At 44.9% G+C, this 12,289-nt stretch overlaps 1 protein-coding gene across 12 annotated transcripts in view; it reads left to right on the forward strand.

The window, feature by feature from the left end:
- The window catches only part of TOP3A (DNA topoisomerase III alpha), a 39,808-nt gene that overhangs the window by 710 nt on the left and 26,809 nt on the right, over positions 1-12,289 (forward strand). For 5 of the 12 annotated variants that reach the window (XM_054535218.2, XM_063717905.1, XM_054535217.2 and 2 more), the window contains exons 2-8: positions 5,531-5,590; positions 6,039-6,112; positions 7,499-7,574; positions 9,226-9,334; positions 10,541-10,663; positions 11,719-11,862; positions 12,005-12,175. In XM_054535218.2, coding sequence (XP_054391193.2) covers positions 5,531-5,590; positions 6,039-6,112; positions 7,499-7,574; positions 9,226-9,334; positions 10,541-10,663; positions 11,719-11,862; positions 12,005-12,175 — 757 coding nt within the window. 12 annotated transcript variants of the gene reach the window in all.

The raw sequence follows: 12,289 nt of genomic DNA on the forward strand, positions 1-12,289 counted from the left end.
CTCTCGGACTGGAGTGCATTTTAAAACGCAGTTGATATATTTCACTCATTTGCCTGGAAACCTGTTGTTTTCCTTGCCCTTAGCAGGTTCCCAAACTTGTCTGATTCTCGAAACCGCCTCGGGCACTGGCTGCCCTTTGGGTCTTGTGTGAGGCTGGGGAAGTGTGTATTTTACTGTTTTTCCCTCGAGATTCAGAAATTCATTTGGAAACTACTGACCAGATTCCCTTAACTTGGCGTTCAAGCCCTGCCCGATCGTTCCCCAGCCAACCTAGCCCTCCCCATCCTGTGCCACATCCACTGCATTCTACAGCCCTTGTGACTTTCCAACCTCACAGTGCACACTTACAGCAACACGGTAAGGTTTGGGGATTAGAGGTGAAGTCAGCCCTGTTCCTACCCGAATGAACTGATTCTGAGAGAGGTAAGTGGTAAGAATGTGTTCTACACACACGGGAGGCACAAACGCAAAGGAGGATAAGAAAAAGTTTCATAAAGGAGGTGCCACGGGAGACATAAAGAGCTGTCCAGGAAAATATCTCAGATAACAAAAGTAGATCCTGAAATGGTTTTCTGGAGAACTTTTCTAAGAGCATGGGTGGAAGTTGCCTGCTCATTTTTCTTTAGTTCCCAGGGTCCTAAGACCTGTTTCCAGATCAAGGATAGTGGGAGTGGAGCCAGGTTGTGTGAATGCTGGCTGACAGCTTTACCTATTTCCAGTGCTAGAAGTCCTGGTGACCAGCCCCAAGGTTTGTCTACTTCTAGGGCTCTGGGCCTCTTGAAAAATGGTTCTCCTACGCCTAACTTCTTATCCTTCAAGGCTCTGCTGAATTCATTCTCTCTCTCTCTCCCTTTTTTTTTTTTTTTAAAGCAATCCAGAGGTCTTGTATTTATCTATTTTTACCCTATCATACCATGAATCCATAGGGAATAGGTTCCAGCGGCTCAGGCTCTTTTCCATTGGTTCTCACAAAGTGTACTCCCCTCAATGGAACAGGCTGGCACTTCAGTTGAACCCTTTCTCTTTGACTTGCTTCTTTTTTGATCATTTTCCTTCACAGATTTTAGGAAAGATCTTGGCTCTTAGAGTGCTTAATATGCTCAATAGAAACATTAATTCTTTGGGCAAGAATCTAGCCCTTGTTCGCAGCAGTGCCAACAGCATGCTGGGTAACATAGACTTTTCCACTTCTGCCATGTAACATTTGTGGGTCATTCCCTTTTGAACAGTATCCATTCTCACGAAGTCCTCAATATCACCTTCATTGTAGATTCTGGTGTCTGTGGCCAGAGAAACTCCATATTTTTGTTTTGTTTTGTTTGTTTATTTGTTTTGAGATGGAGTTTTGCTCTTGTTGCCCAGGCTGGAGTGCAATGGTGTGATCTCAGCTCACTGCAACCTCCGTCTCCCGGGTTCAAGCGATTCTCCTGCCTCAGCCTCCCTAGTAGCTGGGATTACAGGTGCCTGTCACCATGCCCAGCTAATTTTTTTGTATTTTTGGTAGAGACGGGGTTTCACTGTGTTGGCCAGGATGGTCTCGAACTCCTGACCTCAGGCAATCCACCCGCCTTAGCCTCCCAAAGTGTTTGGGTTACAGGCATGAGCCACCGTGCCCAGCTCGAACTTCATGTTTTCTATAAGGCCAGGAGAACATACATCAGATGCCTCGTCCTCTTTTCCTTTGTGTTCGTCATTTTGGCAAATTACTCCAAGATGGCGGTTCCAGCCAAAAGGAAAGACTTTTCTTGGAAGGAGAATTTTTATTTTTATGTACAGAAAACACAACAGTGTGTACTTAACCCAGGTTAGTGGCAAATTCTTTAGCCTTTGCCTTTTCTAGGTTGGTAATGCAAGCTACAGATTTTGGACCCAGGGCATTGCCTCCCTAGTGACAGCAGATCTCATATGTCATTGTAATTTGTCCCACCAGCTTCCACCAGCTTAGCCAGAGCTCCTTTGTCTTCCAGAAAGTTAACCTTTGTGAAGGTGACAGTGGTGCAGGTCTTCCTGTGGAATTTGACACCCCAGTCTTGACAGTGCAGTAGAGAATCTCCATCTTAGGACACAGCGCAGGCAGGAAGACAGCCAGCTCAATGGGATCCACCACCAGCTGACCCTTCATGTTCTCTACCAAGTTGGTGACAGTGTCAGCCCCTGCTCGAAGTCTAGGTGGTCTCAGTAGCGACATCCCCTTTGCTGGCAGCTTTCTTCTCAGCCTGGGCCAACGGTTTTGATCTCATCCCTTGCTCTGTCTCTTGTCTGTACTGTGGGCCAGCTTAAGCAGTTGAGTAGCTTAAGTTTGGTAGTCTGAGGCCTCGGTGAACTGGTCAATCCCAGGTGGCACATCAGCCGCTTATAGAGGACAGCGGCTCTGCCGCAGCAGCCAGTTATAGTGGGACTATTTGACAAAGTGGGTGAGGCCCTTAGGCTAGATGTCAATGCCAAAATTATTAGGGCTTTTCTCAAATGGGATTTACCACCTTTTTGGCCTACTGCTGCTCCATGACAACAGGGGCCAGGGCCACTTTCTTCCCCTTGACCTTTCCTTTCGGCATCTTGGGCGGCTAGAGGAGAGAGGCTGCTGAAATGTCTCATCTTCAAGGAATCCTTCCCCCACCACCTCTTCCCCCATACTAGGTCAGAGACCCTTACTGACGTGCTGTCATAGCACTGTATTCTACTTGAAAGGCATCTACTAGTTACAGTTAAATAATGGGATGTGCAATGATTTATTTGATTTTTGTCACTGCCTCTCCTTAGACTCTAAACTCCAAAGGACAGTGATTATATTTTGTTAATTGCTATGTCCTAACGCCTAATATGGTGTCTGGAATGCAGGAAACTTTCAATAAATATTAATACTTGGGCTGAGCGCAGCGGCTCATGCCTGTAATCCCAGCAGTTTGGGAGGCTCAAGCGGGCGGATCACCTGAGGTCATGAGTTCAAGACCAACATGGCGAAACCCCATCTCTACTAAAAATACAAAAATTAGCCAGGTGTGGTGGTGGGGTCCCATAATCCCAGCTACTCACGAGGCTGAGGCAGGAGAATCACTTGAACCCGGGAAGTGGAGGTTGCAGTGAGCCTAGATTGCGCCGTTACACTACAGCCTGAGCAACAGAGTGAGACTCCATCTCAAAAAAAAAAAAATTAGGCCAGGCGCGGTGGCTCATACCTGTAATCCCAGCACTTTGGGAGGCCGAGGTGGGTGGATCACGAGGTCAAGAGATTGAGACCATCCTGGCTAACACGGTGAAACCCTGTCTCTACTAAAAATACAAAAAATTAGCCAGGTGTGCTGGCAGGCAGGCACCTGTAGTCCCAGCTACTCGGGAGGCTGAGGCAGGAGAATGGCATGAACCCGGGAGGCGGAGCTTGCAGTGAGCTGAGATTGTGCCACTGCATTCCAGCCTGGGCAACAGAGTGAGACTTTGTCTCAAAAAAAAAAAAAAAAATTCATACTTGTTGAATGCATGTTTGAGCTGAGCCTGAAAGTTTTACCAGGCAGTAGAAACGGTAAAGAACAACCTAGTGGCTTGAAACAGCTTGGCATATTCAGAAACAGTGAGAAGTTAGAGGTGTGGTATGGTGGGAAGAGACACCGATGAGTTAAGCAAGAGCAGCAGTTGAGTGTAGATCGTAAGAGTCTTAGAGAGCCATGTAGGTTGCGTGGTAAAATACACCGAAAATTGACCATTTTAATCATTTTGAAGTATACAGTTCAGTGGAATTTTGTACGCTAAATGTGCTACCATCATCATTATCTAGTTGCAGAAGGTTTTTTATCACCCCAAGAGGAAGCCTCATATCCATTAAGCAGTCACTCCCCTTACCCTCTCCTCAGCCCCTTACAACCACGAATCTGCTTTCTTTCCCCATGGATTTGCCTGTTCTGGGCATTTCCTATAAGTGGACCCATATTTTACATGCTCTTTTGTGTCAGGTTTCTTTCACTTAACGTAATCTTCTTGAAGTCCATCCATGTTGTACCATGTATTAATATCAGTTCTTCATTCGTCTTTTTTTGGTTTTTGAGAAGGAGTCTCTCTCACTGTTGCTCGGGCTGGAGTGCAGTGGTGCAATCTTGGCTCATTGTAACCACTGCCTCCCAGGTTCAAGCGATTCTCCTGCCTCAGCCTCCCAAGTAGCTGGGATTATGGCACCCACCACCACGCCCGGCTAATTTTTTATAATTTTAGTAGAGACAGGTTTCACTATGTTGGCCAGGCTGGTCTCAAACTCCTGACCTCGTGATCCGCCCACCTCAGCCTCCCAAAGTGCTGGAATTACAGGCATGAGCCATTGCACCTGGCCTCTTCATTCCTTTTTATGGCTGAATAATATTCTATCATATGGATAGATCACATTTCATTTTACCATCCATCAGTTGATAGACATTTGGGTTGTTTTCATCTTTTGACTATTGTGAATAGAACTTCTATAGACATTCGCTGGGCATGGTGGCTCACACCTGTAATCCCAGCACTTTGGGAGGCCGAGGCAGGTGGATCACGAGGTCAGGAGATTGAGACCATCCTGGCTAACACGGTGAAACCCCGTCTCTACTAAAAATACAAAAAGATTAGCTGGGTGTTGTGGCGGGCGCCTGTAGTCCCAGCTACTCCGGAGGCTGAGGCAGGAGAATGGTGTGAACCCAGGAGGCGGAGTTTGCAGTGAGCCGAGATCGCGCCACTGGATTCCAGCCTGGGTGACAGAGCCAGACTCCATCTCAAAAAAAAAAAAAAAAAAAAAAAAGAACTTCTATAGACTTTCATGTACAAGTTTTTGTTTGAATGTGTTTTTTTGTTTGTTTTTTATTTTTTGAGACAGAGTCTCGCTCTGTCACCCAGGCTAAAGTGCAGTGGCGCCATCTCCACTCACTGCAACGTCCACCTCCTGGGCTCAAGTGATTCTCCTGCCTCAGCCTCCCAAGTAACTGGGATTACAGGCGCGCACCACCACACCTGGCCAATTGTTGTATTTTTAGTAGAGACAGGGTTTCACCATGTTGGCCAGGCTGGTCTTGAACTCCTGACCTCAAGTGATCCAACTGCCTCAGCCTCCCAAAGTGTATTTGAATGTGTTTTTAATTCTTTTGGGTAAATTTGTAGGAGTGGAATTGCTGTGACATGTGATAACTCTGTGTAACTTTTTGAGGAAACACCAAAATTTTCCAGAGTGGCCAAAGCATTTTACATTTCCACTGACAGTGTCCAATTTCTCCACATCCTCAACAACACTTGTTATTTTACTTGTTTTTTTTATTATTATTCTATTTAATTATCATCCTAATGGGTATGGAGTGGTACCTCATCATGGTTTTGGTTTGTGTTTTCCTAATGATTAATAACATTGAGCATCTTTTCATATGCTTGTTGGCCATTTCTTATCTTCTTTGGAGCAATGTTGGTTATATTTTTGGTATCATAACCAAGAAATAATTGCCAAATTCAGGATCAGAAAGAATTATACAAAGGAATCCGTTGTTTTAAACGTAGTTTATATTTTTTACTTATTTTTGTTTTATAGAGAGAAGGACTTTCAAAATTCAACAAGATCTATGAATTTGATTATCACCTGTATGGCCAGGTAGGTGCTAACATATTTCCGTCATAAGCAAGAGAAAAGTAGTCAGCCTCGTCATATGTAGAATATGTCACTGTCTTAAGAATAACAACTGTTAACAACCTAAAGGTTCCTGGATATGGGGTGATCACTTTATAATTTATGAGGAGTTCTCTTTTTAATAAAATATGGTCCCATCTCAGCTCTTCATTGCCAAAAAAAAAAAAGCTAATATACAATAGTTTGAGGAAAATTTAACTGATGCAAGAGGCATCAGTTATACACCATATCATTAGAATGGTGATTGTATTCCTGTGGCTTTTGGCTTTGAAGAGCTTATATTTATGTTTATTTCTTCCCAATCAGGTTTTTAAAAATGTCTTTAATAGAAGCTCCTCCCTCTCATTTTAATGATTGGCAGAATAATAACTGCAAAAAGACTAACTGAATTTTGAATTTTGTCATCATTCAGAATGTTACCATGGTAATGACTTCGGTTTCTGGACATTTACTGGCTCATGATTTCCAGATGCAGTTTCGAAAATGGTCAGTACAATTCTCAAGGGAAGGACTTTCAGATTATAGTAAGTTGTGAAATTTCACAGGAATTTTGAGGCATGTTGATCTTACTGGGTAATTTTTTTTTTTTTTTTTTTTTTTTTTTTTTTTGAGACAAAGTTTCAGAGTGAGACTCTGTCTCCCAGGCTGGAGTGCAGTGGTGTGATCTCGGCTCACAGCAACCTCTGCCTCCTGGGTTCGAGTGATTCTCCTGCCTCACCCTCCCGAGTAGCTGGGACTATAGGCACGTGCCACCACACCTGGCTGGTTTTTGTATTTTTAGTAGAGACAGGGTTTTACCATGTTGACCAGGCTGGTCTCGAACTCCTGACCTCAGGTGGTCTGCCCACCTCAGCCTCCCGAAGTGCTGGGATTACAGACGTGAGCCACCATGCCCGGTTTTTTTGTTTTGTTTTGTTTTGTTTTGTTTTGAGTCAGGGTCTCGCTGTGTTACCCAGGCTGGAGTGCGGTGGCGCAATCTCGTCTCACTGCAACCTCCGCCTCCTGGGTTCAAGTGATTCTCATGCCTCAGTTTCCCAAGTAACCGGCATTACAGCCATGCGCCACTACACCCAGCTAATTTTTTCTATTTTAGTAGAGATGGAGTTTCACCCTGTTGCCCAGGCTGGTCTCAAACAAGGTGGGGTTTGCCTTCTTTTGCCTCTCAAAGTGCTAGGATTACAGGCGTGAGCCACTGTGCCTTGGTAATTTATTTATTTATTTATTTTATTTATTTATTTTTTGAGACGGAGTCTTGTTCTGTCGCCCAGGCTGGAGTGCAGTGGCGCAGTCTTGACTCATTGCAACCTCCGCCTCCCGGGTTCAAGCGATTCTCCTGCCTCAGCCTCCCAAGTAGCTGGGACTACAGGTGCCCGCCACCAAGCTTGGCTAATTTTTCGTATTTTTAGTAGAGATGGGGTTTCACTGTGTTAGCCAGGCTAGTCTCGATCTCTTGACCTCGTGATCCACCCCCCTCGGCCTCCCAAAGTGCTGGGATTACAGGCGTGAGCCACCATGCCCAGCAGTAATTTATAATACTAAGATGACCTAGGATTATCTAATCCATTGTGAATTTTTATTAAATCTTTAAACAGTCACTTTTGGTGTTCCTCAAAATTGCCAGACCTTTTTCATGCAGCCATTGGATTGCATTTACCTGTGAAAGGGCTCCAGAATGCCATCTTATCAGTCCTGTTCACACTCATGGAGAAGTGGATAGTGTGTCATGCAGAGGGTCATGGCCTTGCTTTCAATTCGCCAGGACCTTTTCTTTTGGGGATACACCATGAACCCATTGGAACAGTTTGCTGTCATTAGATTGGAGGGCTCTCTGTCATGTACTGACTTGGGACTCTGTTTTCATTTCTTTTCTAGGCAGAGCTGCAACCCTCTTGTCCTCTTTGAAGCAGAAATTGAAAAGTACTGCCCAGAGAATTTTGTAGACATTAAGGTAGGGTCTTTTGGAAGACATTTGGCACTCAGTCAAACCACAGAGTCAAACAGAGTGATTTCTTTGTTTTTAATGCATTGGCATTTGGAGATAAGGTTTTCCACCAAAGTCACTACCATGATTTAAAAAGCTGGTTCCCACCCATTGTATAAATGTGGCTAAGTGGCCAAGGGACTGAAGTAAACTTTTTTTTATGAATAGTAGTTGTTTAAATCCTAGGAATAAAGGCTGGACATGGTGGTTTATGCCTGTAATCCCAGCAATTTTTGGGGCCAAGGCAGGATCACATGAACTCCAGGAATTTGAGACCAGCCTGGGCAACATAGTGAGACCCTCTCTCTCAAAAAAAAAAAAAAAATTTAACCAGGCATGGTGATGTATGCCTATAGTCCCAGCTACTAGTAAGGCTGAGGAAGGAGGATTACTTGATCCCAGGAGGCAGAAGGTTGAGGCTGCAGTGAGCTGTAATCACACCACCACACTCCAGCCTGGTGAGAAAGTGAGACCCTATCTCAAAAAATAATCCTAAGAATAAGTATTGTAAATTATTAGTGCCTAGCCCCCATCTCACCCCTTGTTAGATGGAAGAGGCTACAAAGTATAAATGCCTTTTGACAGTAAATTGCCAGTTGTCAAGCAGTCAGGGCATGCATAGTTAATTTATTTTTAATTTTTATTTATTTATTTATTTTTTGAGACGAAGTCTCGCTCTTGTCCCCCAGGCTGGAGTATGATGGTGCAATCTCAGCTCACTGCAACCTCTCTGCCTCCAGGTTCAAGCGATTCTCTTGCCTTAGCCTCTCAAGTAGCTGAGATTACAGGCGCCTGCCACCACACCCGGCTAATTTTTGCATTTTTAATAGAGATGGGGTTTCACCATGTTGGCCAGGCTGGTCTCGAACTCCTGACCTCACGTGATCCACCTGCCTCGGCCTCCTAAAGTTTTGGGATTACAGGCGTGAGCCACCGAGCCTGGCCAGTTAATTTATTGAGAACTGATAAAACTTTGGATGAAATTCAATTGGGATTCATTTTGTTTTGTTTTGTTTTTTTGAGATGGAGTCTTGCTGTGTCGCCCAGGCTGGACTGCAGTGGTGCAGTCTCGACTCACTGCAAGCTGTGCCTCCTGGGTTCACGCCATTCTCCTGCCTCAGCCTCCTAAGTAGCTGGCACTACAGGCGCCTGCCACCACGCCTGGCTAATTTTTTGTATTTTTAGTAGAGACGGGGTTTCACCGTGTTAACCAGGATGGTCTCGATCTCCTGACCTCGTGATCCACCCACCTCGGCCTCCCAAAGTGCTGGGATTACAGGCGTGAGCCACCGTACCCAGCCGGGTTCATTTTTTTTAACTAGGTCATAATCAGAACCGCTCGAAGTGTGCATGCGTGTGTGTGTGTTAGAGCTGAATTTTAGGTTTTGTCATATTGGGGAAGTTATATTAAACCCTCTATTCTAGAGACTCATTTATGATTCTAAGGGGTTGTATCATGATTAGCACCAATGAGAGCGGTTTTCTCTGTTCTCTTTCCCTCGCCAAGTTGTCACACTCCAAGAGCATTAACCTTCAGTCAGATCCCCTTAGCATAAAGGTGTCAAGTCACTGTTCTGCAATTCTGTTCTCACCACTCTTATTCCACTGTGAACTTCAGAAAACTTTGGAACGAGAGACTCGCCAGTGCCAGGCTCTGGTGATCTGGACTGACTGTGATAGAGAAGGCGAAAACATCGGGTTTGAGATTGTCCACGTGTGTAAGGCTGGTAAGTGCTGCTGCTGCTGCTGACTTTCTCTACTTTGGAACTCCATAAATAGAGTGTTCTCGTTTATATGTGCACATAGGCCATGGATGAGTTCCTCTGCAGGTAATCTCCCTCCCAGTCTGTGAGTCCCACCAGCCATGTGTCCTGGAGCAAATCACTGAGCCATTGGGAGCCTTGACTTCCTTGTCTCTAACATCAGGCCAATCTGACACGTTTCCTGGGACTGCCACAGAGATTAGATGAGTTAATGAGTGGTGTAAACCATTTAGCCCAGGACTCATTCCTTGTTAGGTGCAAGCATACAAGCAGATACCTGGCTCCTTGAGAACAGGGACTTTATATTCTTTTTGTTGTTGTTGTTGTTGTTATATATTGAATTCTTTTAGTATTTGGTTAATGGAAGCAAAAATAGAAAAATAAAATTACATACTGAATATATGTAAAAGAATGAATATACCACAAGTACAAAAAAATCATAAAATATTCTGTTTTCTTTTTTAATCTCTCATATTATATAATGCTTGACCATTAATAAATAATTGTTGCAGTGGATTTAAAGGCTCTAACAGTGTTAATGCTTTTGGGTAATTAGAGGGAGTGATGAACAGGCCATTCTCTGGCTCAGAGGATGGGGTTGCTACTTTCCTTTAGTGGTTTTGTGTTCAAAGCTGTAATGACTCCTGGAAATTTAAGTGCATTAACTTTCAAGGACAGTGTGTATATGTCCTATATTCTTTGCTGAAGGGACATGAAATTCCCCTACAGAACCCTTTAATTGACAATATTTTTCGTTTCCCAAAAGGCCTGAGAGAGCAAGTAAGATTAAAGTTGGAAAAGGCAGCCAGGCACAGTGGCTCATGCCTGTAATCCCAGCACTTTGGGAGGCTGAGGCAGGTGGATCTCCTGAGGCCAGGTGTTCAAGACCAGCCTGGTCAACATGGTGAAACCCTGTCTCTACTAAAAATACAAAAATTAGCCAGGTGTGGTGGCGGGCACCTGTAGTCCCAGCTACTCAGGAGACTGAGGCAGGAGAATTGCTTGAACCCAGGAGGCAGAGGTTGCAGTGAGCCGAGATTGCACCACTGCACTGCAGCCTGGGTGACAAAGTGAGACTGTCTCCAAAAAAAAATGTTCACCAAGAGCATTTTAGTATTTTAGTTACTGGAGGGGGCCTTCCCCTCTACACCTGTGGGTATTTCTCACAAGGTGGAGACGAGAGACTGAGAAAAGAAATAAGACACACACAAAGTAAAGGGGAAGAAAAGTGGGCCCAGGGGACCGGCGCTCAGCAAGTGAAGACCTACACCAGCGCTGGTCTCAGTTCCCTCGGTATTTATCGATCACTATCTTTACTATCTTGGCGAGGGGAATGCGGTGTGACTATAGGGTGTTGGTGGGGAGAGGGTCAGCAGGAAAACGTGAACAAAAGACTGTGTCATAAATAAGTTTAAGGGAAGGTGCTGTGCCTGGATGTGCACGTAGGCTAGATTTATGTTTAACTTTACATAAACATCTCAGTGCAGTAAAGAGTAACAGAGCAGTATTGCCGCCATGATGTCTCGCCTCCAGCCATAAGGCGGTTTTCTCCTATCTCAGAACAGAATATATGGTCGGTTGTACACAGAGTCATTCCATTCCCAGAGACATGCAGGAGACAGATGCCTTCTTCTTATCTGAACCGCATAGAGGCCTTATTCTTTCACTAATCCTCCTCAGCACTGACCCTTTATGAGTGTTGGGCTGGGAGGCTGTAAGGTCTTTCACTTCCCACGAGGCCATATCTCAGGCTGTCTCAGTGGGGGGAAACCTTGACAATACCTAGGCTTTCTTGGGCAGGGGTCCCTGTGGCCTTCCGCAGTGCATTGTGTCTCTGGTTAATAGAGAATGGAGAATGGCGATGACTTTCACAAAGCATACTGCCTGCAAACACATTTTTAACAAAGCACATCCTGCACAGCCCTAAATCCCTTAAACCTTGAGTCAATACAGCACATGTTTTTGTGAGCACAGGGTTGGGACAAGTCACAGACTAACAGCATCTCAAAGCAGAACAATTTTTCTTAGTACAGATCAAAATGGAGTTTCTTTATGTCTTCCTTTTTCTACATAGACACAGTAGCGATCTGATCTCTCTTTTCCCCACAGTTACTAGCTAAAATTAACTCCATCACTATTTCTGACAATACTCTCAGTTTAAAGGTTATGGTGATGTTTCCTCTTTAGACACTGTACACCATTGATTTAACCTAATAGGTAAATTGGTCATCTCACAGCTTCTTGAACTGGTTTGCCTTTATTTCAAGGGGCTTTAAGAAAAGTGAGTCCTTTATGATGGAGGGCAGTGTGATTTGACTTTGACCTTGGTAACACCTTGTGTTCTGCAGTAAAGCCCAATCTGCAGGTGTTGCGAGCCCGATTCTCTGAGATCACACCCCATGCCGTCAGGACAGCTTGTGAAAACCTGACCGAGCCTGATCAGAGGGTGAGCGATGCTGTGGATGTGAGGCAGGAGCTGGACCTGAGGATTGGTGAGGAGCTAGGCAGAGCTCTCCCATGGCCACATTAATGTGTTATGGGACCAAAAATGGGCTCTGTGTCGATTTGTGCAGCCAGCCCTGGACTCTCATTATCCATCATTTTCACCTTCCTTCACTCTCCTTCACTCTCCAGGAGCTGCCTTTACTAGGTTCCAGACCCTGCGGCTTCAGAGGATTTTTCCTGAGGTGCTGGCAGAGCAGCTCATCAGTTACGGCAGCTGCCAGTTCCCCACACTGGGCTTTGTGGTGGAGCGGTTCAAAGCCATTCAGGCTTTTGTACCAGAAATCTTCCACAGAATTAAAGGTAGGACCTGGAGTGGGGGTTATGGCCTGGGACCTATGGGCCCAAGGTTAAGGAGGGGGACTGTGAGCATTAATAGCACTAATAAAGATATGATTTATTTTAGTCTTGCTGTCA

This window comes from Pongo abelii, chromosome 19 (assembly GCF_028885655.2).
Source record: "Pongo abelii isolate AG06213 chromosome 19, NHGRI_mPonAbe1-v2.0_pri, whole genome shotgun sequence".
NCBI lineage: Eukaryota > Metazoa > Chordata > Mammalia > Primates > Hominidae > Pongo > Pongo abelii.